The 25,152-nt window shown below is 52.5% G+C and overlaps 1 protein-coding gene across 2 annotated transcripts; it reads right to left on the minus strand.

Annotated features, from left to right (window-relative positions):
• Positions 1 to 1,457: 1,457 nt before the first annotated feature.
• Positions 1,458 to 24,662, minus strand: ODAD1 (outer dynein arm docking complex subunit 1). Of its 2 annotated transcripts, XM_028088111.2 has the most exons (15): positions 24,468 to 24,662; positions 24,034 to 24,126; positions 22,720 to 22,819; positions 22,369 to 22,558; positions 11,977 to 12,099; positions 11,505 to 11,618; positions 9,234 to 9,301; positions 6,643 to 6,830; positions 6,357 to 6,491; positions 5,522 to 5,604; positions 5,242 to 5,410; positions 3,164 to 3,327; positions 2,959 to 3,062; positions 2,601 to 2,679; positions 1,458 to 2,527 (listed from the first exon to the last, which is right to left on the minus strand). In XM_028088111.2, exons 2-15 carry the CDS (start codon positions 24,101 to 24,103, stop codon positions 1,997 to 1,999), a joined length of 2,118 nt encoding a protein of 705 aa, XP_027943912.1. In that variant the 5' UTR covers positions 24,104 to 24,126; positions 24,468 to 24,662; the 3' UTR covers positions 1,458 to 1,996. The 2 variants fall into 2 exon arrangements, with proteins under 2 accessions (XP_027943912.1, XP_027943916.1); XM_028088115.2 differs by lacking the exons at positions 22,369 to 22,558; positions 22,720 to 22,819.
• Positions 24,663 to 25,152: the final 490 nt, after the last annotated feature.

Consider the following 25,152-nt stretch of genomic DNA (forward strand, 5'->3'; position numbering starts at 1 on the left):
TGTTCACTGGAAACTGAGCCTATTTGCTGTCAAAAATTTTAAGGCAACTTCCATTTTAAAAAGGTTTGGAACTGGGCAGGCACTACAAGTCAAGGTTTTTGCTTTTGTTTTCATTCTTTTTCCTGAAAAGCCAGTTGTTAAATAGGTAGCAATGGGGGGGGGGGGGCCTCCCCAGATGATAGGGCCAGGTGAAGAGAGAGAAAGACCGGGTTATCTGAACAAGTGAGAAGCACTATGTCGATTGCACCTTCATGGACCATCGCGCACATGATCACAGATAGTTTTGAGCACTATATTATGTGCCAGGTACTGTTTCTAAGGCTTCACGTGGACCAATTCATTTCTTTGCACAAAAAGTCTTGGAGTTGTGCACTATTATCCACCTATTTTAAGGAGAACGAGGCCCAGAGTATTACCTTCCTTGACTGGGAAGGTGGATGATGGAGTATCTGTCTGGATTAGGTCAGATTAAATTTAGACAGGGTATTCAGGGCGCCTGGGTGGCTCAGTTGGTTGAGCGACTGCCTTCTGGATTTGGTCAGATTAAATTTAGACAGGGCATTCATTCAGCGGGACCCGAAAGAGTGACCCACGGTGTTCTAATCCCCCTCCCTCCCAAACCACCCCACAGCGGGGAGGGGACAGTCTGCTTTATCTCTGTGACCCCGGCGTTAGGGAGGCCCTCAAATATTCTTTTCCCTCTCTCCTTCCAGGCACATGGACAGACCGCCCTTCCCACCATCCCTCCCCTTTGAAGTTACACATCATCGAATGACCTCCTTGGGCCAACAGATGCCGAGGGGAAGTGACGTGTTTCGTATCCAGGCAGAAGCTGTAAAAGTCACCGCAGCTCCACCACTTTCTCTCTCTTCCCAGTGCCGAAGAATTGCCAATGCCCCGGAGAGACGCTGTTCCCTCAGCCTGGGGCACAAGGATGATGTGGAGCAGAGCCCTGAGGTGACCCATAAAAGACCAGTAACACTGGCGAGTAATAAACCTCTGCTGCATGAGGCCACTGAGATCCTGGGCTTGTTTGTTACCGGAGCATAACCCAGCCTATCCTGACTGATACATCCTAGTTTTCAGTAGAGCCTGAAATGTGGCGGTCTTAAAAAAAAAAAAAAAAAAAAAAAAGGAAATAGGGGCCCCTGGGTGGCTCAGTCAGTTGAGCGCCTGACTCTTGGTTTTGGCTCAGGTCATGAGCTCATGGGTCATGGGATCCAGCCCGGCATCGGTCTCCCTGTGCATCGGGGAGTCTGCTTGAAGATTCTCTGTCCCTCCCCCTACTCGCTCTCTCTTTCTCTGTCTCTCTAAAATAAATAAATGAATCTTAAATGAATGCATGCATGAATGAATGCATGAATGGGCATAGGGACAAGGTCATACATTTCCGGGCTGGAGGTAAAGAGCCACATCTCAAGCTTGCTCGCACACACACACTTGTAACTAGGCTGGGGTCAAACTCGGGCTCTGACCTTTATTTCCTCTGGTCACAGCTCATGCTGACCCTGACATCATTGCTCCCATTCTTCCCCCGCTGCTCAGTACTGGGGGCTCCTGGGGAGGGCGAGGAAGGAGGAGCTACAGAGACAGGGACATGAGGTACAAGGAGAGCCTGGAAGACAGATGCAGGAGAGGGGATTAGAGGTGAGGAAGCAGAAACAGGAGGTGGTCGGGTGGGGGACAGCCAGAGGGGTTAGGGCAGAGCTGGGGAGAGAGCTGCAAACCCAGTACAGAGACACACCGAACGGGAAGCCGGGAGAACAGGAAGTTGGGAGACAGGAAGGGAAAGGAGGGCTGGGAACAGAAAGGGACCAGTCCACAGAGCTGAGGACACGGCGAGGAGTGGGTGGAAACAGACGGGGACAAGGTGCAGGGCAGGTGCAGGGCAGGTTGCAGACACATGTGGCGCAAGAGAGACATGGAGAGTCACAGGGAAAGCTCGAGGCAGAAACGCCGAGAAGGCTAGCAAGGAGACACGGGCAGGGTGGGCGCCCTAGTCTTTGCTGGTGGTGGAGCCCCTGTCGGTGCTGGAGATGGGGCCAGGGCTCGAGACTTGGCCTCTGCTGGACCCGAGGCCTCCACTCGATTCTGACCCCATGCCTCTGCTCTCCGCACCTGCATGGGTTTCGTGGACGCCGCTGGACCCCACGTAGCCCGTGGACCCCAGGTAGCTACTAGAGCTGGGGGTCCTGAAGGTCACACGGCCCCCCGTGGAGCCCCGGCTGGAACCGAAGGTCACGTGGCCTGTGCTGGAGCCAGGATCACCAAAGGTGACATGGCCGACATTGGAACCGGTGGCACGGCCTCCACTGGACACCAGGATGCCACTAGTCCTCTGGCTCAGGATGGACCCGGGGATGATACTGGGGCTCTTGGTGACCACCGAGGGTGAGCCGGAGGCGACCCTCTGGGTGCTGGAGAGGCTGGGGACTCTCGGGGTGTTATCGACCTTCTTCATGGCCTCAGCCAGTTCCTTCAGCTGCTGCTCCCGAGCCAAGTCCCGAGCCAACTCCCGAGCCTCCAGCTGTGGGGAAGGCGAGTTAGATCCCAGGGTAGGGCGAGGTCCTGCCCCGAACCCGGCAGGTTCCCATCCTCACCAGCTTTGTCACTTGGCTCCGCAGCTCTTCCTCACTCATTGGAGCGTCATCTTTGGCCTCAAAGCCTGGAGTATCCTCCCTAAAGTGGGGGGAAGGCAGGAAGGGAGGACACTTGTAGCCACAAAAGGCCAATGGCCCCCCATTGTTATACCCAGAGACCGTTAGCCAAGCTCTGCCCAGCCTGGGTGCCCTTTGCCTTTCTGGTCCCCCTGGGGCCAGTTCAGTTCTCTGGAGCCCCGATTCCTCCTGGTCTCCCCCAAAGCACCCACGAGTGCCCCAAACCCTCCACCCCATTCATTGTCCCTCTGCCCCCATGGAATCGCCTTCCCCTGCTCCTCCTTCCTGCCCTGTGCCTCACTGGTTCTCAGGGAGCTGAGGTGGGGCCATCTTCTTTGGAAGATCCTCAGGGCTCTGGCCCAGAACCAGGAGGGCGGTGTTAACCCAGCTCGGGGAGCTGTAGTTCTAGAGGGTGGACAAACCAGGGGTCAGCTCATCCCCAAGGCTCCGGCTTCCAAGATTCGGGCTCCCTGTCCCCGCCCCCCCAGAGCCCCCTGCATCTCCACCTGAAAATCTAGGTAGGCCTGCACGGACAGGAGCTCGACCAGCCGCTTCTCGATGAGGCCCAGGAAGAGGCCAATGTCCCGGTCTCGCATGTGGGTCTTGACCCCCAGGAGGTCCTTGACGATGGTGTTGTCACACTGGGCCCTGGTGAAGAGCTGCTGGATGTCTGAGGTTTGGGGGGGGGGGGGACAGGCTGTCACAGACTCAGCTCCCGCTGGGAGGCCCGCCCTCTCCTGCCCTCAAGTCTCCGCTCGCTGCCCCCTCAGCGAGCCAGGCAGCAGGAAAGCGTGGCTGTGGGCCTGGCCACGGGGCTCGGAACCACAGAAGGCAGAAGGCGAGGGAGGGCAATGGGAAAGCCGGTAAAGGCATCGCCAACTTTCAAGGCCTTCTTCACGCAGCTCCTTCAGAAACACCCGACTTCCATCCCACCCAGCGACCCCACACTGCGCCCCCCCCAGAGAAGCACTCACACGGGTGCTGCATGGGAGAGGTCGGAGGACAGCCACGTGCCACTAAGGCTGCCTTCTTCGTTTTTTTTAATATTGGCCTCCACTTGCACCCGACTGAATTAGCCGTGGCCCTCGGCTGCCCCCCCCCGCCACTGTCATGACCCACCCTCGGCTCTCACAGTTGGCCCGTGGGTGGCCCACTCGTATCTGGTTACTGTTTCAGGGGAACTGGCTATTGTGAGTGACATTAGAAGGCACCCGTGACCTTGACACAAATCTGCAGCCCAGGCACTGCATCTCCACCGCTTGTCCCCGAGCTGCCTCCGCCTGAGCTCCCGACTCCTATATGGTTTCCTCCTGGGGTCCCTCCCTGAACACCCCCCCACAGGGCTCAACCGGGCTCCGGGTCATCCCCAAACCCACTCCTTCTCCCAAGTACCCCTGCCAGGCCAGACCCTGTGCGACCCCCTCCAATCGCCCCCCCCGGCCCCCCCCCGGCCGATCCCTCTGGGTCCGGTCCCTTCCTCTCCATCATCCTTCTCTTCCTCCCCCCCGCTTCCCGCCCATGGCCTCTCCTGCTCACAGCCCTCCCATGGCTCCCCAGTGCTCCAGCCTGGCACCTCTTCACAATCTGCCACCCTCCCCCTCCCACTCACACCCTTGCACCCCTTCTCCACACAAAGAGCCTACATTCCTACAAGTATCTCCAGGCCTTGACCCGACCTGCTAGGAGTACCCCCTACCTCCAACTTCTCAGTTAAATATTCATCCTTCAAAATCAGCCTCAAGCATCACCGCTTCCAGGAAGCCAGCAGCCACTCAGCATTGCCAGTTTCAGCAAGCGGCAGGTGCAGGGGCTCAGGGCGCCAGCACTCAGGAGGGCCCCGCCTCGGGCTTGGTGCTCTGCAGTCCCGTCTTGTTTAACAAAGGGCCCTACCTTCCCATTCTGTACCGGGCCCAGCCAATTCCGGCAGAGTTGAGGCTCCCACGGTGCCTGAGGGTTCTCCGTGCTAGGCCCTGGGATGGTTGTGAGTACCCAGGGTCCCTGCTGGTCTTCTCCCACCCCTGCTCTCGGGGCCCTCCTCACTTAACACCAGGCATGGCGCAGCGGTCATGGTCATGGTCACGGTCATGGGGTCATGGTCATGGTCAGGTCAGAAAAGGAGGATCTTCCTGGACCTGAGCTCTTACTGTGTGTGACACGAGGTGGCTCCTCGGCTTGCTCGCCAGCACCACGGCCACCTTCTTAGCTTCCCGTCGGTGAGCCCATCCGATTCTCACGACAACCCACCAAGTACACACTGCCATCCCGTTGCCAGGGGGGCTCAGGCCCAGGAAACCACACACCAAGGTTCCCAAATAATGGAGCTGGCTTCAAACCCAGGGCAGCCTGACTCTTGAGCACTCTACACTGGATGGACGGCGGGCAGGACGGCGGGCAGGATGGCGGGATGGACGGCGGGATGGACGGCGGGCAGGACGGCGGGATGGACGGCGGGATGGATACGGGACGGACAGACAAGCCAGCGCACAAAGACGCTGGGGAATGTCTGCCCTTGCCGACCCCGGGCTAGGCCCTCCGGGTGGCTCACCGCATCCTTCCACATGAAAAAGCTGGGCCAGGCGCTCACCCGCCTTGAGCTTCTCCAGCTGCCCCCGAAGGTCCTGGAAGCTGGCCTCGACCCGGACGGCCTCGGCGTGCACCTCGTCCGCGCGCTGCTGCAAGTCCCTCCGCTGCTGCTCTTGCTGCGCGCGCACGTCATCCTCGCTGGTGCGCGTGCTCGCCAAGGTCTCCTGCATCTGCGGGGTGGGGAAGGCGCCCATTGCCGGGGGCAGCTCGGGGAGTGGGGCGGCCGCGCGCAGAGGAGATGGGGCAGGGGGGAGCGGAGCGGGGAGGGGAGCCTCACGCGCCTCCTTGATCTCCTCCTGCAGATGCTCCAGCTCCGAGTTCTGCTCGTTGATGAAGGTGAACTCCGCGAAGTTGCGCTCCTCCACTGGAGAGAGGCGGGAGAGGCGGGTCCGGAGAGCCGGAGACAGACGGACACACGGGACAGGGAAGGACAGATGTCGAGAAAGACAACGCAGACACATGCCCGCAGAGGCAAAGAGAGACGGAGAGGGAGAGGCACAGAAAGCCAGGGGGGACACAGAGGAAATCGGAGCAAGTCAGAGTAAGAGAAACAGACGGCGGCAAAGTCAAGAGAGACCCAGAAATACTGCGAGACTCAGAGACCCAGAGGAAGAGAGAAGAGAGGGCGAGAAAACAGCAGAGGTGGGGAGAGCGCCCAGGATCCGGGAGAGGACAGCAACAAGTACCCGGAGGCAAAGACACAGAGCTTGAGGGAAGATCTGGAGAGAGACCGGGAGGCCCGTAATGGGGGGTGGGGGGCAGGGACACAGACACACCCAGAAACAAACGGACATAAAGACACACGGAGGGGACTGAGAGATGCAGGCCAGAGGGAGACACACACACAACACAAGGAAGGGCTCAGAAGGCCTGAGACGGGGAGGGAGAGAGACTGGGGACAGGGCGAGAGGTGCAGAGGCTGGGCGGCCGAAGAGTTGGCGAGGAGGGCGCGCCTGACGCCCCGAGTCTCCAGCCCAGGTGCCGGAGTCCCCAGGGCCCCCCAGGAGGCCCTCAGTGACTGGGACGGAGCTCAGCCTGCGCCTGATGGGGGCGGGGTGTGGGGGTCCCGCGCCTGGACCTCCTCCCTCCGCCCCGCCGGCGCGGCCCCGTACTCACTCTCCAGGTACTTCTCCACCAGTAGGTCCGGGTCGCTTTCCCCGGTCAGCTGGGACAGTTTGTTCATGGCGTCCTCACAGCGCATCACCAGCTTCTCCTGGGAGGTCTTCCGGAGGCCCTCGGCCACCTCGCGGGCTGGGGGAGGAGGGGCACTGAGGTCGGCGCCCGCGGCTGCCAGGGGCGCAGCAGGACCTGGGTGGGCTGAGCGAAGACCGCGTGCGCCCCGGCCGCTCCGCCCCGGGAGACCCCGAGCCCCGCGGGTGGGGCGGCCCGGCCCCGGCCTCACAGCGTTTCTCGCGCTTCTCGACCACCACGGGGTCCGGCAGCCGATCGCTGTTCTTGAGCTTGAGGAAGCGGTGCAGCTGCTCCAGGTGCGCGATCTGCCGCTCCAGGGTCTGCACCTCCGAGTCGTTCTGGGCCGCCTCCTTCTCCGCCCTCTCCCGCAGCAAGCCTATCTTGCTCTTTGCCTCCTCCCTGGGGTGGGGGGGGATGGGGAAGTGAGCCCAGGGGTCAGGGAGCCTGGGGGATCGGGGTCGGCCTGGGGTCCCAGGGTGGGGCAGAATCAGGTTGCAGTTTCCCCGAGGTCACAAAAGGCAGAAAACTTTCCAGGTTCCTAGAGGTGAGTCAGGTTGCGCGGGGGGGGGGGGGGGGGGGGTTTCAATCGGGCGCCTGGGGGGTGTGCTGGGCCATGGAAGGGACTGATGGGGCATTGCTGCAGGGCACTCACAGGGGCATCCGGGAAGCCTTGGCATGAGCGCGTGAGCAATGGAACAGGAGGCGGGATGGTGAGGAGGGTACAGTCAGAGATTATACTCAGGCCCTGAAGGGCTAGACCCAGGTGATAAGGTAATGGTGCTGGAGTTTGGGGGTCGTGTGGTTGGAAATATAAGAGGCTTGAACCCTTCAGGGCCTCATGTTGGACAGATGGATGACATCACCAGCACTGACGCGCACACCCTTTTGAGGTATCAGGGACGCTCTAGAAGCCTCCATCCCTGAGCCCCTTCGGGCGGGCCCGTCGGGAAATGTGGCTTTTAAGCTTTTGAACACAGCGCGGTGCACTGTAAATTCCGAGGGTCCCAAAACTACTTCCCAGGTCACAGGGTCAAAGGTCAGAGGGTCATTATGTCGGGAGACTAGCAGGCCAGTGTCCTCAGGTCCCTGCCCATGGACCATTCTAGTTCCCACCTTCACACCTTTGCCTCCACCCAGAGCACCAGCTTCTTGCTCTGTTCAGATTCCTTTAAGACCTATGCACATCAGTCCTCAGCGGGAAGCCTCTTCTGGTGCCCACGAGTCCCAGCCCCAGTGACACCTCCAGGTGCTGGTGGCTGCCCTTCAGGGATTAGGACGCACAGCTCTTTCTGTGCCTTGGGCTCCATGCCAACCGAGAGGCAGGGAAGAGGGGCCCCGACTTGCTGAGAGCTAGGCCCTGCCATTATTACGGTCATGTCACAGTGGAGGAAACAGGCTCAGAGAGGGGATGCGACCCGCCCCTGGTCATCCAACAAGGAAGCGCTGGAGACCCTGGCTGGTCTGATCGGGAGTGCTGGCGGGCTAGCTGCCCAGGGCCTTCTAGCTGAGACCACCCTGTCCTTGTACCCAGCTGCACCGCCCACCGCCATCGGCGGACGCTCCCACCACATGTGGCACTTGGCAGAAGAGAGGAGCCGGGCCACTCGGATTCTCTCTCTCAGAAACCGAATTGGGAAGGGCTACGAAGGGAAGAGCAGGGAGCTGCAGCTAGAAGGACGCGCGGAGAGAAGCCACAGAAGGTCGTGTTCGAAGGTCGATTTCCCTGGGAGCCATGCACGAACAGAAGCCGTGAGACGCAGTAGGGGCTCTGAAGGGGTCGTGGTGGACCAAAGGCAAGAAACTGCAGAGTCAGCCCCAAGAAGGAAGGAAATACTGATCTGGGCTACAACATGGGTGAACCCCAAAACTGCTACGTTCAGCGAAGGAAGCCAGACACCAAGTCACTCGCTGCCATGAGATGCCGGGAACAGGGAAGTCGGTAGACACAGGCAGGAAACCAGTGATTTCCAGGGAACTGCGGAAGACAGAGTGACTGCATTATTGGGTACCGGCTTCCTTTTGGGGTGATGGGAGCATTTTGGACCCAGAAGCGAGTGTCCTCAATGCCACTGAACTGTACATTTCAACAGGGTGAATTTTGTTATGTGTGTCTTAGCAAAGAAAGAAGAGGAAAAAGAAAAGAAAAGAAAAATCACAGCAACCATCAGGTAGATTTGGACGATCACAGATGTCCTGAGGAATCATGCGCCACGAGTAAGCAGAAGTCTGGAGGTGGAAAGAAGACACCGAGCAGGTCAGCTAGGCCACAGGAAACCGCTGGGAGCAAGAGAATAGGGCGGAAGCTCAGAAAGGAGCAGAGCTGGACGAGAGAGAGCAGGGAGCTCCTGCCAGCCCCGGACAGAGCCGGGGCCAATACGCACAACAGCCTGGGCTTCTGGATTCCACACACAGGACTCCGCCTGCAGGTGGCCCAATAGGATCTCTGTCCCTTTCAGCCAATACTGGTAAGTAACAATCTAATTACCCTCAGGCCCCGATGCTTCCCCAGCCCCTGGCCCCTGCCACCTGAGGGGCTGCATGCACCATCTTGATTCATTCTCTCCACACCCCATGTGCTATGTGCTATTAACAGACTAGGGCCAAAGAGGTTAATCCATACACTCAACGAGTGGGGCCTTGCCGGAGGAACTGGGAAGTCAGTGGTGGAGGGAAAGGGGCACCTCATAAAAAAAAAATAATAGGTTATGACAGTCTATTTCTAGAGTTCTGACCCCTCCTGCCAAAGCCTTAGGGCAAGGTGCGTACTGCCTGAGCTCAGTGCGTCCCCAGGAGGGTCCTTACCTGACGGTGTAGGCGGCTGCCGAGGAGACCATTAGGGAACTGACCATGTGTTGCAGAAGCTCGATTTCCTGCGAGAGAACAAAACCAATGTCCTTCCTACAGCTCCTCACTGCAGGGCTTTCCCTTAGGCCCAACAGCTCCCCTACAAGAAGGGGGGGGACTCCTGCACCATCCAGATGTGTGGACTTCCCTCATTAGTGGCCGTGGGGGAAAGGGATCTTAAAGGGGTACCGAGTACAGGGAATGCCAAACTGATGAGCTGGAACGCCAGCTTAGAGGGCTTATCCCAGCGGAACCCTCAGCCCAGAACATTCTGAAGAGCATCAACCTAACTTTGTGGTCTGGTTCAGCAATTTGCCTGAATTTCATAATGGTGACCACACGAACCTGTTTTCTAGTTCCAACGAAATGTCTTTGCAGTATTATGGGTAAAAAGGGTTCTTTTCGGGAGAAAGAAGGGAGGAAATTACATATGTATTTACACACAAATATAACCTGTATATATACATATATGCACACATATAAAGTGTGTTACACATACAGTCATTCATATACATATGTATATGAACACACACACACACGTGTGCGCACACACACACAGGGAACGAACTGGAGGAGATGGAGAGGAAATGGTGTTTCTCTGGAATACCTTTTGGAGTAGTTTTGGTTTGGGAACCCCTCTTTAAGGTTTACATATGCAGGGGACGCCTGGGTGGCTCAGTCAGTGAAGAGTCTGTCTTCTGGCTCAGGTCATGATCCCGGGATCCCGGGATCGAGCCCCCGAGTTGCGGGGGGGGGGGTCCCTGCTCAGTGGGGAGCCTGCTTCTCCCTCTGCCTCTGCCCCTCCCCCCACTTGTGCTCTCTCTCTCTCTCTCTCTCTCTCTCTCACTCTCAATAAATAATCTTAAAAAAAAAAAACCCAACAACCAAGGGCACATCAAAAGCACATAGAAGCCAGCTTGAAGGACTCCTACTAGCTCCCACTAACTTGTCTCCCTTCTCTGGGAACAGGTTGAACATCATAATGAATGATGATGGCCATGGAGCAAAGTAAGAATCCATGAATGCTTATTGATAACACACAAGTACACGGGGAAGAATGAGAAGCTTTCCTTAAGTAAAACGCCTCTTACAACGTTCCTCTCATAGGAGGGACGAGAGAGGTAGATAAAAGATTGCCATTCAGCAGCCGTTATGACGGTAATCATCATCCGGGCAAGAACCGTTAATGGACACCCAAACAACCGAGTGGAAATGGGCCAGGGAACAGGATATTTACGTGGTCTCCGAGGAGCTCCACTTACTCCTCACAAAGGGAAAATTCCACTGGAGATGCATGGCTGACCAAGGGACCAACATCGACATCACCAGTTAAGGGACCAACTTCCATCCTGTGCCTCCTACATAACGCGCACCCAGGACACAACATCACCTCTGAGATATTCTGCCCAAAATGCGCAGCACGAATCTCATCGTGAAGAAAATCAGACAGACCCATGTTGAGGGGCTTTGGTACAACAGAGCTGGCTTTGGACTGGCATTTTGGACTGGCTTCCAAAATGCCAAAGTCATGACGACAAAGCAGGGCTGAGGGATGGTTCCAAAAACAGAGCCTTGGACAACCAGATGCAGTGTGGGACCCTGGCTGGGAGCCTGGAGCAGGAAAATCAAATTAGCTATAAAGGACGTCATTGGGACCATCGGAGAACTTTAGACAGGGACTATTTAGAATTGTAATAACATTGAAATTCCTGACTTGGATAACTGCCCTGTGTTTCTGCAAGAAAATGGTCTTACACTTAGGACATACGCACTGAAATTCTTAGGGGCATAATGGCTGCCGTGTGCTCTCAAATAGTTCGGCAATCATAACAATAAATTATTTTCAGTAAAAATAAGAATTAGAGAGTGTGTGTGTGCAAATACGGCAAATGATCAATCTTGGTGAAGGCCAGAGTTCTTTGTACTATTCTTCCAGGGAAGGGAAGGTGGAGGAGACAGGGAAGGGTTCTCGTGGGACAGCAAAGGTTACAGAGATACCCACAGAATATACATGGTTTTGCTGGCTCATTGATTGCCCTGGCTGATGATATTCAAAATGACATCTCTGGCTTCTGCAAGTCTGAACGAGGCTGCTTTCTTTTGTTAGAGGCATCTGACTCCGGCTGATTCCGTACTTGAGGCCACAGTGTTGGGGCTGGTAGGGTAACTCTTGAATCCTCTCCTCTACCCCGGCTGGGCCAAGGGGTCCTGGGTTTCAGGGCCACTGACCTTCTGCAGCTTGCGGTCCACGTTCAGGTAGCGGCTCCTCTCAATGCGCAGGAGATCCAGTTCCTCCCTCAGCACCGCATTCCGCACCAGCTGGATGTTAAAGCGACGCGTGACCTGGCGGGGGGGTGAGGGGTGTACAAAAGTCCATCTGAGGCCTGGCCTGCCTCCCTCTTCCACACTCAGCCAAGGAGTGGGCACTTGTCAGAGGTGGAGCCCGTTCCCAATTTGGGGACCCTGAGAGCATTGCCCCAACCACCCTAAGGACCCAGGCATCAGCCTCCCTCCTTTCCTTGGGAACCCTCCATCCATCCAGGATTGGGTCTCTTGATCCTTCTCTGGGTGCGCAGTGTTTCAGAGCGCCTGCTTCCCTCCAGGAATCTGGTCCATCGTTTCTGGAACTTGACCCCGTGCTCAGTTTCCCCCCCAATGCCCAGAGATCAGGTCTGGAAAGAGCCAAGAGGATGATTCTCACCCTGTCCAACTGGTCTTCTAGGATCTTGATCCTTTGCTGGATCTTGACTTTCTGATCCAGGATGAGTCCTGGGGCCCTGACATCCTTACTATGGGCAAAGATCCGGGTCTCCCACTCCTGGATCTGGATGAAAGAGGTGGATAACCTATTTGTTGGTTGAATGTGGGAGAGACTGAGGCACCAAGAGAGGGTGAGTGGCTGAGTGTAGCTGCCATCTGCCATCCTTGTGGCCCCAGCCATCTGTTCTAATGATGCCCTTCTTCTTCTGCCTCTTCTGCTAACGATGCCCAACCTTCCATGTGGTTCTGGCTTCCAAACACAGCAAGGCACCTTGCCAGCCACATGACCCAGGTCCCAACAATCACGGTGATTGTCTTAGGGATGGACCGGTTGACTGACCCGAGCTGAGCCAGCCTGAATCCCTTCCCCGTATTTTGGGGGAAATGCATGAGCTGGACAGATGGGACTCTGGGACTTGTGCTGTCATAGTCCCCAGCACACGGGCTTCCTGGGAGGATGGGGCCAGTAGACAAAGTGGAGACGAGACTGAGGGATGGTGAGAATGAGCTCGGGCTTTAGAATCCCTGGGTCTTGTTATGCGTGAAACCACTTCCAACCTGTCCTCATTTCTGTGTTCATCTTTATTTGGGGGCATGCCGTCTCTCCAAATAAACTGGAAGCTCCACAAGGGCAGATTTTTGTCTTTTTTGACAAAACCTACAGAGTAGGTTCTCAAGAAAACATGCAGATTAAATGACTACATGAATTGCTTAAGACTGCATTTCCCGGGGCGCCTGGGTGGCTCAGTTGGTTAAGTGCCCTGCTCTTGATCTCAGCTCCGGTCTCGGTCTCAGGGTCGTGAGTCCTGTCCACCCCCCACACCCCTGCCACCGCAAATTCTTATGTTTAAGTGCTAACCCCAGTACCTGAGAATGTGGCCTTATTTGCAGACAGGGTCTTTACAGAGATAATCAAGTTAAGATGAGGTCATTAGGGTGGACTCTGATCCAATATGACCAGTGTCCTTGGGCAAAGGGGAGATTTGGACAGAGGTAGGCATACAGGGAGAACGCCACCCTGCCAGCACTTTTGTCTTGGACTCCCAGGCTCCAAAACTGTGGGACAATAAATTCCTGTCATTTCAGCCGCCCAGAGTTTGTGGTACTTAGTTACAGCATCCCCCAGAAAACTAATACATGCACCCAGGCACCCCACTGCAAACTCAAAGGGAGCACCACGGGGATATTAAGTCTTGAGGGAGAAACACCGACGTGGGTCAGATACTGCATGAGCTACAAGCTCAAGGCAGGTCACAGGTTCAACACAAGGCAGCACCATGTTCCTTTCAATGAGTCACATCTTTGTGAAACTGCGGTTTTAGCCATTGCTGTCATAAAAAAACAAATATCCAAAAGTGTACAAGGAATCTCTCTGTATTACTTTTTCCAGTTGCATGTGAAGCTACAATTATCCCAGTAAAATTTTTTTTAAAGATTTTATTTATTTATTTGAGAGAGAGAGAATGAGAGATAGAGAGCACGAGAGGGAAGAGGGTCAGAGGGAGAAGCAGACTCCCCGCTGAGCAGGGAGCCCGAGGTGGGACTCGATCCCGGGACTCCAGGATCACGACCTGAGCCGAAGGCAGTCGCTCAACCAACTGAGCCACCCGGGTGCCCAATGATGATGATCCAGTAAAATTTTCAATTAAAAAAGAGGAAAGAAAGAAAAGCAAGTACTGCACAGAAATCAGCATGGAGTCAGAGTGGTAAGTCCAATCTGACTCCAAGACCGAAAGGCACAAACATCCCACAGGTAAGTAATTGTGGTTTTGGAGAATGAAATACAGTTTTTTTTTCTATTTGATATACATATATATATATTCCCCGCCCCCCAAATGGTCTCTAGGTTGTTAGGATGAAAACACTGGTTTATTTCAAGTAGATCTGTTGGCAGAACAAGACTGGACCCCGGAACAGCTCTTGAAAGCTAGCTGATTGTTCCATTTTCAGGAATTATCTGAGTTAAATTATTGGTAGCTTGGAATTAACCACTGTATTCGTTTTTCTCTTTCTGCAAAACAAATTACCCCAAACTTGGTGGCTTAAAACAATACCCATCTATGATCTCGAAGTTTCCATGGGTCAGGAGTCCAGCACAGCTCAGCTGGATCCTTTGCGCGGGGTCTCCCAGAGCTGCAGGGCTGCGGTCTCATCTTGGACTCATTGCGTGGTCCCCTGCCAGGTGGCCCTTTCCGTGGCATGGCAGCTTGTATCTTCACGGCCAGCCAGAGAGCACCTCTCTTCAGTCTACTAAGGGCCAGTCTAACAGAGCACACCTAATGAAGGGAGTAACATCCCCTTACATGTGCTGTATTTTGTGGGCCAGAAGCAAGTCACAGGTTCTGCCGCCACTGAAGGGGTGGGTAGTACACGGGGTCACCTTGGGATAGGTTTACTACAGCCAAGACCAGAGTATAGGTTTCCCCATTATCTGAAAGTAGAGCATTCCTATGAGACCCGTCATAAGCCAAACAGGCATAAAGTGAAGAAGGAATTACCATTAATTCATATGGAAAAAATGTATAGCATTCCCCTAGCCCAAAAACAACCTCTCTTAGGCTTTTCTGATGCCTTAGGACACACCTTGCTGACAGATGCACAAAATAAACCGAGATAAAGCACAGACGCTCACAGACAGTGCAAAACTCTAGCAGCTGGATGCTAGACATGCTGAGTGTGGTCCCCAGGAAGGAGGTTGGGGTGGGGCAGGGGTGGGGGAACACTCTCACTGCATTCCTTCTGGAAGCTCCAGGGGAGAATTCATTCCATTGGAATGAATTCCAATTTCTAGAAGCTGGATTCCTTGATTTATGTATTCCTTAGCTCGTGGCCACTCCAACCTCTGCTTCTCTTCTTCACATCTTCCTTCTCCATCATCACATCATCTTCTCTGATTCTGACACTCCTAGCTCTCCCCTATAAGGACCCTTGTGATGATATTGGGCCCACCAGGACAATCCAGGGTAACCTCCCCGTCTTCAAATCCTTAACCGCATCTGCAGAGTCTCTTTTGCCCTGTAAAGTAACATACTCAAGGGTTCCCGAGATTACAGTGTGGACATCCTGGTGGGGGTGGGGGGACCATCATTCTGTCTCCCATACTTCAAGTGAAATTCATTTTTTTTACTTAATGGTTTTATCACCCATGTATGTACCCCTAAGCAAAAGTTTAGTTTGGACCGATTTTGAGTTTTATGTAAATGAAATCATGCTACTGTATGTTTTATGTCTTGCTTCCCTCCTTGTGGCTGTAATTGTGTTTCGTTCATTTTTCATCACTGTATACTATTTCATGATAGAAATACACCACAATTTATTTATTCATTCAAATACTGATGGACATTTGGGTTTCTTCCAGTTTGGAGCTGGCTAATGTGACTAACGCTTCTTTCAACATTCCTTTACAAGAATCCTGGTTCCAGGGCATGTGCTCAGAAGTGCACTTGCACAACAACAGATCTAAACCTGGTTTCTATCAGAAGGTGACTTTGGCTCACTCTCTTCCAACAGGGTGTTTCCAGGGAAACATACTGGGCTAAGGTAAATATGGAATGCCAGCTCCGTTCCCAGGCCAACAGTGTTTATTATAAAAATGACCCCTGATTGGTGAGCTACATCGGACTAGAAGAACTGAGAGCGGGCTCATGGATCTCTAGAGCCTGCATGACCAGCACTAAACAGAAACCTGGTTTCTCTGTGGGGTATTCTTTTTTTAAGTTGTCTTCACACCCAACGAGGGGCTTGAACTCACGACCCTGAGATTAAGACCTGAGATCAACAGCCGGATGCTCAACTGACTGAGCCACCCAGGTACCCCTGTGGGGTATTTCTTATAATTGAGTATGCTCCTGGTGGCGGCTTTGACTTAGACCCTATCCTCATGAGCTGTTGGAGAAGTGGCTCCTCTTGCATATGAAGCCTCCTTATTCCAGAGTGGGCAACACGCAGCCGCTCGTGCGGTATCTCCCAACTGGAGGTGCTTGCTGAGCAGCAGTCCCTGGATGCTCAGGGAAGGTGTGTTTGATGCTGTCATGCCAAGATGCTGTTGTTTCCTGCCCTCCATCATCCTACAAAGTGAACCTGGTACCAAGTTATATAGCCTATTGCATCCTGTGAGCGTGAATGTCAGGTGGAACTCAAGACTGCTTCTGATGACCATGCCAAGTGGGGGTGACCCCGAATCACAGGGTATGTCTATCTGTAAATTTAATTGATAATGGGGGGAAAAAAAACTTTTCCAAATACCTGTGACAATTTATACCCTCAATGGTAGTTCATTGGGAGTTCCCACTTGCTCCTTCTCTCCCCAACACTTGGTATTTGGGGACACTAATTTTTGAACATTTGGTGAGTGTTTAATGGACTCTCATTGTGATTTTCATTTGCCCCTCTCTGATTACTAGTGAGTGATGAGTAATTCTGACATTTATTGGACATCTGAATTTCTTATTTTGTGATGTGTCAGCTCAAATCCTTTGACTATTTTTTTAAAATTGGGCTGACTCAGGCACCTGGGTGGCTCAGTCGGTTAAGCGTCTGCCTTCATCTCAGGTCATGATCCCAGGGGCCTGGGGTAGACTCCCGCATCAGGCTCCCTGCTCCACAGGGAATCTGCTTCTCCCTCTGCCCCTCCCCCCACTCATTCTCTCTCTTTCTCTCTCAAATAAATAAAATATTTTATTTTTTATTTTTTAAATAAAATCTTTTTTTTTAAGATTTTATTTATTTATTTGAGAGGGAGAGAATGAGAGATAGAGAGCACGAGAGGGAAGAGGGTCAGAGGGAGAAGCACACTCCCTGCTGAGCAGGGAACCTGATGCGGGACTCGATCCCGGGACTCCAGGATCATGACCTGAGCTGAAGGCAGTCGCTTAACCAACTGAGCCACCCAGGCTCCCTAAATAAAATCTTTTAAAAAAAATAAGTAAATAAATACAATCGGGCTGACTCTTCAATAATTTGTAGGAGTTCCTTCTATGTTCTTGATACTAGTCCTTTGTCAGCTACATGTGTTGCAAATAACTTTCCATTCCGGGACTTTGCACACTCTTTTAACAGAATATTAACCTTAAAGTCCTGGGAAGCGACAATCTTTTCCTTTAGAAGTAGAGATTTCTATAACTTATTTAAGAAATCCTTCCCCACCTTCACACATTTAGATCTCTGGTCCGTCTGGAATTAGTTTTGGGGGTACAAGGTGAGGTAAGGGTCTGGTTTCATCTTACAATATGAATATCCAATTTTCACAGCACCACTATTAGAGTCCTCTTTTTCCATTTCTTGAAGTCATACGTCAAGTGTCCACATGTGCACTGGTCTCTTTCAGGGCTCTCTCTTCTGTCCCATTGATCCATTTGATTAGCTCTGCATCAATTACAAGAATTTTATAATAAATCTTGATAAATGATAAAGCAAGTCCTTTCACATTGTTCTTCTTTTAAGTCAGTCTAAGTCATCTTGTCCATTGCACTTCCATATAAACCTTAGAATCTGCTTGTCAATTCCATCCATTTAAAAAAAAAAAACTTTCGGGTGCCTGGGTGGCTCAGTTGGTTAAGCGACTGCCTTCAGCTCAGGTCATGATCCTGGAGTCCCGGGATCGAGTCCCACATCGGGCTCCCTGCTCAGCAGATAGTCTGCTTCTCCCTCTGACCTTCCTCCCTCTCATGCTCTCTCTCTACCATTCTCTCTCTTTCTCTCAATAAATAAATAAAAATCTTAAAAAATAAAAATAAATAAATAAATAAATAAATAAATAAATAAATAAATCTTTCAGTACTTTGGTTGGGATTACATTGAATCTATAAATCAATCTGGAGATCTGACTTTCTATGACACTAACTCTTCCAAGCTATGGATAGATCTCTACATTTATTAAGCTCTTCTTTACTATCCCTCAATAAAATATTACAATTTACTCCATAGAGGTCCTGCACACTTTTGTTAGATTTCTTCCTAGGTACTTCTTTCTGGCTATTATAAATGTGTATTTTCTTTTTTTATTTTATAATAGTTATTGTTAATACAGGGCAATATCATTAACTTTGCATATTAATTCTGTATCCAGCCACATTGTTAAAATACCTATTAATTACAATAAGTTGATGTTAGATTCTTCTGGATCTTCCATGTACACAAATACATCATCTACAAACAATGACAATTTCATTTCTTCCTCTCCAATGTTTACATTTTTTTTTTCCTTTTGCTGACCATACGGCACCAGATAGAACCTCTAGTACAATGTTAAATACAAAGTGGTACTAACTGACATCCTTATATTGTTACTGATCTCGAAGATAATCTTTCTCATGTTTTGTTATCAAATATGATATTTTCTGTAGATGGCTTACAGTTGCCCTTTGCCAAATTCAGGAAATTTCCTTTTATTTCTGTTTTCCTAAAAGTTTTTAGCATGAATGGATGCTGAATGTTATCAAATACTTTTTTTTATTTCTACATAGACCGGTGCTATAAACAGGTACAAGTCCAAGGATCATCTGTCATCAGTCTCTGATGTGATAGGCTCAGAAAATGAGAGTAAGCATTTAAGCAAGCATCAGAAATGGTGTTTTGGGGTGCTGCTGAATGGATGTGTCAAGTCACATAAGGCACAAGCCTTATAAAAGTAGCAGTCAGGGGGCGCCTGGGTGGCTCAGTCGTTAAGCGTCTGCCTTCGGCTCAGGTCATGGTCCCAGGGTCCTGGGATCGAGCCCGCTCCGCGGGAAGCCTGCTTCTCCTTCTCCCACAACCCCCCTGCTTGTGTTCCCTCTCTCGCTGTGTCTCTCTCTCTGTCAAATAAATAAATAATATATTAAAAATAAATAAAAATAAAAAATAAAAGTAGCAGTCAGTAGTAAATTGGAAATTTTTTAAAAGTTGGTCCATTAACACATATAGTTTGTGAAAAACTACGTCGTTTACTTTTATTTTTGCCAGAAAATGTCTATTCTCTCTCATTCATGGATGATATTTTCATTGGGTATAAATTTAAAGATTTTATTTATTTATTTGAGAGTGAGAGAGAGCAAGAGAAAGGACAAGCGGGGAAGGGGCAGAGGGAGAGAAAATCAGACTCCCTGCTGAGCAGGGAGCCTGACATGGAGCTCCATCCTCAGGACCCTGAGATCATGACCCGAGCTGAAGGTAGATGCTTTACTGACTGAGCCACCCAGGTGCCCCTGGGTATAAGATTCTAAGTTGACAGTTTTCCCTCCTAGAACAGTGAAGTTATAATCTATCTTCTGATTTCCAGTATTTCTTTTAAAAAATCAGCTGTCAGTTTAATTGTGGCTCCTTTGGAAGTAATATCTTATTTTCTGGCTACTTTTATATTCTGAAATTTCCTTATCTTCTATATAAGTGGATTTTTTTTTTTTATTCATCCTGTTTTGGACTCTAAGGCATCTTTGAATCGGTGGATTTGTTCTTTCACTGGTTCTGGAAAATTCTCAGATATTATCTTATTACACATTATCTCTGTCCCATTCTCTTCCTGTTCTTCTGAAACTTTTAAAAAAATTTTTATTAAAAAAAGAAATATATGGGGCGCCTGGGTGGCTCAGTCGTTAAGTGTCTGCCTTCGGCTCAGGTCATGATCCCAGGGTCCTGGGATCGAGCCCCACCATCAGGTTCCCTGCTCAGCGGGAAGCCTGCTTCTCCCTTTCCCTTTGCCCCTGCCTGTGTTCCCTCTCTCGCTGTCATTCTCTCTGTCAAATAAATAAATAAAATCTTTAAAAAAAAAGATTTGATTTTTTTAAGCAATCTCTACACACCCAACGTGGGGCTCGAACCCACAACCCAAGATCAAGTCACACACTCCACCAACTGAGCCAGTCAGGCGCCCCATCTTCTGAAACTCTTATTAGACATATATTTAACTCCACTGTATCTGCAATGTCTCTCTCTTTTTTTAAAGATTTTATTTATTTATTTATTTGTCAGAGAGAGAGAGAGAGAGGCAGGCAGAGAGAGATGCAGGCTCGCTGCTGAGCAGGGAGCCTGATGCGGGGCTCGATCCCAGGACCCCAAGATCATGACCTGAGCTGAAGGCAGATGCTTAACCGACTGAGCCACCCCGGCATCCCTCTGCAATGTCTCTTAACCACCCTCCCGTATTTCTATCTTCTTGTCTCTCTGTGGTGGATTCTAGATGATTTATTCTGAATAAATTCTTTCTTCAGCTTTGATTTGGCTTATTTTCTGTCTCTCCAGTAGAATGTAAACTACATTACAGCAGGGTCCTTGTCTGTTTGGCTCACTGCCGCGTCCTCAACACCCAGAACAGGGCCCAGCATTCAGCGGGCACTCCAATAAATATTTGTTTGATGAATGAATGCCACCAGATGACTACGTCTTATCTTGACCTTACAGGGAACTTCGCAGAGCTGTACTCTAGAGAGCCCATCCCCCATCGGATCTACAGTTCTCCATAATCAAGGTTGTTAGGGCAAAGCAAACCACGGAGTCAAGATAATAAAATCATCCTGTTTAGGCCTGACTGATGAGTTTCCGTGAAAGACTGAGGAAAACCAATTCAAGCGGCCAACACCCAGGAAGCCACCGCACTACCATGAAATAGCCAAAAGTGTGGCATGTATCAATCGGAATTCAGCTTCCGAAAGGCAGCTCGGGGGGCTACTGAGAGCTGAACAAACTGATTGAAAGTCAAATGTAAGGAAACTATGTGATAGGGGCGCCTAGGTGGCGCAGTTGGTTAAGCGACTGACTCTTGGTTTCAGTTCAGGTCCTGATCTGGGGGGGGGGGGGGCCTGATCTCTGGGTCCTGAGATCGAGCCCCGCGTCAGGCTCCCTGCTCAGTGCGGAGTCTGCTTAAGTTTCTCTCTCCCCCTCCCTCTGCCAGCACCCCCCCCCGATGTTCTCTCTCTCTCCAAAAAATAATTAAAAAAAAAAAAACAACAACTATGTGGTAGATGGAATAATGCCCACCCCCCCAACCCTCGCTGCTATGTCCACATCCTAATCCCTGAAACTTGTGAATATCCGACCTGAATGGCAAAAAGGACCTTGCGAATGTGATGACGTTAAGGATTTTGAGATGGGGAGATTCTCCTGAATTACCTGGGTGGGCCCAGTGTAATCACAAAGGTCCTTACGAGTGAAAGAAGGGGGCAGGAGGGTCTGAATCAGAGAAGGAAGAGGTGGGAGGGTTACACAGAAGACCCAGCTGCCCACTGCTGGCCTTGCAGACAAGGAAAGGAGCCATGAGCCAAGAAATGCAGGCAACTTCTAGAAGCTGGAGAAGTCAGAAAACAGATTCTCCTCTGAAGCCTTCAGAAGGAATGCAGCCCTGCTAACACCCTGACTTTAGCCCAGTGAAACCAATTTTGGACTCCCGTCCTCCGCCACTGTAAGATAATTCATTTGTATTAGTTTTCTTAAGATTTTATTTATTTATTTGAGAGAGAGCATGCGCACATGAGCGAGGGGGGAGAGGCAGAGGGAGAGAGAGAGAGAGAGAGAAAAGATCTCAAGCAGACTCCCTGCTGAGCGCAGAGCGTGACCCACGGCTCGATCTCCTCGATCTTACAACCCTGAGATCGTGACCTGAGCCGAAATCAAGTCGGTTGCTTAACCGACTGAGCCCCCCAGGCGCCCCTAGTTTGTATTATATTTTAAGCCACCAAGTTTGTGGTAATTTGTTACAGCAAAAATAGGAAAGTGATACGGATCGCCAAGATAAGTAACCTTCAAAGTCCTGTTCGTGATCCAACAGTGTGCAAGAAATCCTTTGGTCTAGGCAAGAAACTTTTTAAAATTAAGACTAGACTAGAAAATCGCAGAATGAATCCCACCTAGAAAAAATCAGTATTACCTGGTGAAACTTTTCTTTGAGATGTGTGTGTGTAGGTTTATATCCACATGTGTATGAACTGCCTGGGGAGGTCATGGTCACAAAAACCTGCAAGAACACTGACCTACAAAAGTCACATTGTTGCCAAGGTCAAGGGATTGGAAACCTATGTAGACTCCACTGCATGACCAACATCCTCTTTTTGCCGATGAAGAAACTAGGGCCCAGAGAGGTAAAGACTTGCCCTCAGTCACACAGCTCTGATCAGCGGGGCCAGGATTCTAATGCAGGCTTTGCTGACTCCAGGAGGTGAACCTTTCCCCTTTAACCACACCAGCCCCCTTTTGGGATGTGTGGGACAGTGCTAAGCAAGAAACACCCATATTCCCTCCAGAGCCTGAACATAACTCTCCGAGGATGCTTTCCATAAGCCCATTTTTCAGACAAGGAAGCTAAGGCTCAAAGCAGTTCTGATACCTGCCCCAAGTGGGATCCACAGAGTCTGATCTCAGAACCCACCTGCTTGTCCAGGGCTCTGGTCTGCTCCTGTAGCTCCTTGACCTCGGCCTGTACCTGGAGCCGGCACTTGAGCAGCTGGCCCATGTTCTCCAGCCTCTCATTATCCCGTAGCCGCTTGATCTGGCTCTGGGCGACGCTGATCTGCACCTTAAGTTTATCTCGCAACCCCTCCAAGCGCTGGATCTCCTCGCTGCCCAGGCAGGGAGGGGGAGAGCAAGCCAGCAAGCGGCAGAGCTCAGAATCACTAAAGGCCAGACTCGGGGCTGGCCCTCCCCCCTTGGAGCCAGGAGCCGGACCCCCAGGCCCCCGAAGAGCCCCCTCCCCAGCTCCGGGACCAGGTGGTGGGCTCACAGTTGCTTGTTGATGCGCTGGTGGACTTCCTTGCTGTAAGCGCGCCTCTCCCCCTCCATCACTTTGCATTGCCGCTGTAGTCTGCTCAGCTCCCAATCCACTGAGGGCAGGACCAGCCAAGGGGCTCAGGAGGAACCCAGTAGGCCCCAGACCCTTCCTCTCCAGGACCTAGGCATTCTGGCTCCCTCAGGGTCCCACAAATTGCACCTGAAGTGCAGACGCAGTCCCCGCCAGCCCTCTGGCTCTGTATCTTGGCTCCTATACGCCTTCCAACTCCTGTACCCCAAGCTGACCTCGGGATTTTTCCCATCACTCCTGCCCCAGGTTTGGGCACACACTTTCCTACTAGAGGGCGCTCCTGGCAGGCCTCCTGGTCCCCAGGGACCTGCCACATAGGATCTGGAACTTGGGAAAGGTGAGGATAGGTGCCAAGAACTGGGGACAGCATTCCAACTCCCTCCCCTACTTCAGCCCCCATCACCCAGCAGTCCTCGGTCCCATCCTCCTCCTTCCTCAGCTCATCCTCTAGTCTCAGGCTTCCTTCTGTCCTGCCTGGACCATCACCCCAGCCTCCTCCCCAACCTCTCGGCCTTCCCTCACAGCCTCAGCGGGTCTTTCTACACCCAGAGCTGACCCTGCCCCTCCCCTGCTCACAGGCCTCCCTTGGAGCTCCAGGGCCCCCAGGACAATGTCCCAGCTCCTCAGCCTGGTGTTCAAGGCCCCATACGATCTGACCCTACCCACCTCTTGAGTCTGGTCCACTAGCTCCCCGCCCCCCACGGCCCAGTGGCTCTCAACCAGAGACTCTGCCCCGTACAGAGAGCTGGCAATGTCTGGAGACATTTTTGATTGTCACGATGTGGGGATGGGGCAAGGGAAGGTGCTCATGGCATGTAATGGCTAGAGGTCAGGGATGCTGCTAAGCATCCTACAATGCCCAGGACAGCCCCCATGACTAAACATGATCTGATCCCAAGTGCCAACAGTGTGGAGGCTGAGAAACCCAATTCTAGCCACATGCTGTTCTCTCTGCTGAAACACTTGTGCCTGCCTGCTCCCACTGGGAATTCCCGGGAGGAGTTCCAAGCCCCACTCAAACTTCTCCTCCTGCAGGAAGTCTTCCCTGACTGCCCCACTCCCCAGGCTTGGCCTATCCCTCTTGCCCTGCTCCACCTCCATTCCCACGCATGTGCGTTCCTCGCTAGAGGGCTCTCCTGGAAGGTCTCCCTGTCCTCGGTGTGCTGCAGCACGGTACCTGGAACCTGGGGAACTGAGGAAAAGAATGAGTGAAAAAAGCAAGACTGTATGAATTACCCATTCCTTCCAGGAAGGCCTCACTTCCATCCTCCGAGCGGGTGCTCCCTGCAGAGTGTCCCAACGGCATCTTGGCCAAAGCGGGAGGGGCTCCTGTAGGGGTGACACAGGACCCCTTTAGACAGCAAGCAGGAGAGGGCCGGAAGGAAGGTGGGGATGAACCTCGAGGCACTAGGAATTGGAAGGTGACCCCCGACTCAGCTCTGGCCTCTCTCTGAGTCTCAATTCCTCCAGTGGGTTGGAGGGGGACACCTCTCAGGCCTCTCTCCACACCCCTCCTCTCATATTTTCTGTCTTGTGTTTCCACTCTGACTCGCGAGCGGGGGACAGGCCCCCTAAACTCTCAGTATTTCTGAGGCGCGGCTGTTTGTGGAGGGAGACACGAAGGAGGGGAAAACCCCGGCCGGCTGTGGGGAGCGAGGCCCGGTCCCTACCTGCTGGAGCGCCTGACCTGTCCTTGGTCCTCCAAACTCACTGTTGTGGCCTGGTTACTGGGGAGATAAAGGGCCAATGAGGCCTGACGACAGCGGCCGGGGTGGGACCGAGGCCTCCAGCAGGCGCCGCGGGAGGGGAGGCTGGGGAGGAGGGGCCGGGGCAGTCCGAAGACCAGAGGAAACCTCGGGGGCTGGGTACAGACGGACTGGGGGGGCCGGGAGCCCTGCGAGGGGCGGGGCTGGGAGAGCTTGCGGGGGCGGAGCTCTGAGCCTCGCGACGGACGGGGTGGGAGGGGCCTGTCAGAAGAGGGAGTGGGTGTGCCTTGAGGGGCGGGGCTTCAGCTTGAGAGGGCCCTGAGACCTGTAAGGAGCATGGTACCTGTGGAAGGAGGGGCTGCGGGGACTAGAGAGGGACCCAGCACCAGTATCCGTAAAGGGCGGGGCTGCGGGCCTTACGAGGGGTGGGGCAATGGGGGGGGCTGTCGAGGGGCGGGGCACGGGTACCTGCAAACGCCGGAGCTTCACGGACCTGCGAGGGGCGTGGGTAGAAGGCCACTGGAGGGGCCTGGTGGGAGGGCGCTGGAAGGAGGTCTGGAAGACGCTAACGGGGAGCGAGGGGCTGTGAGGGGCGGGCTGTATGTTTTCGGGAGGGAGAGGCAGGAGCTGAAAGACCCTATGGAGCCAG

This window comes from Eumetopias jubatus, unplaced genomic scaffold (assembly GCF_037043125.1).
Source record: "Eumetopias jubatus isolate StellerSeaLion01/CBP00866 unplaced genomic scaffold, mEumJub1_p1.0 scaffold_10, whole genome shotgun sequence".
Lineage (NCBI taxonomy): Eukaryota > Metazoa > Chordata > Mammalia > Carnivora > Otariidae > Eumetopias > Eumetopias jubatus.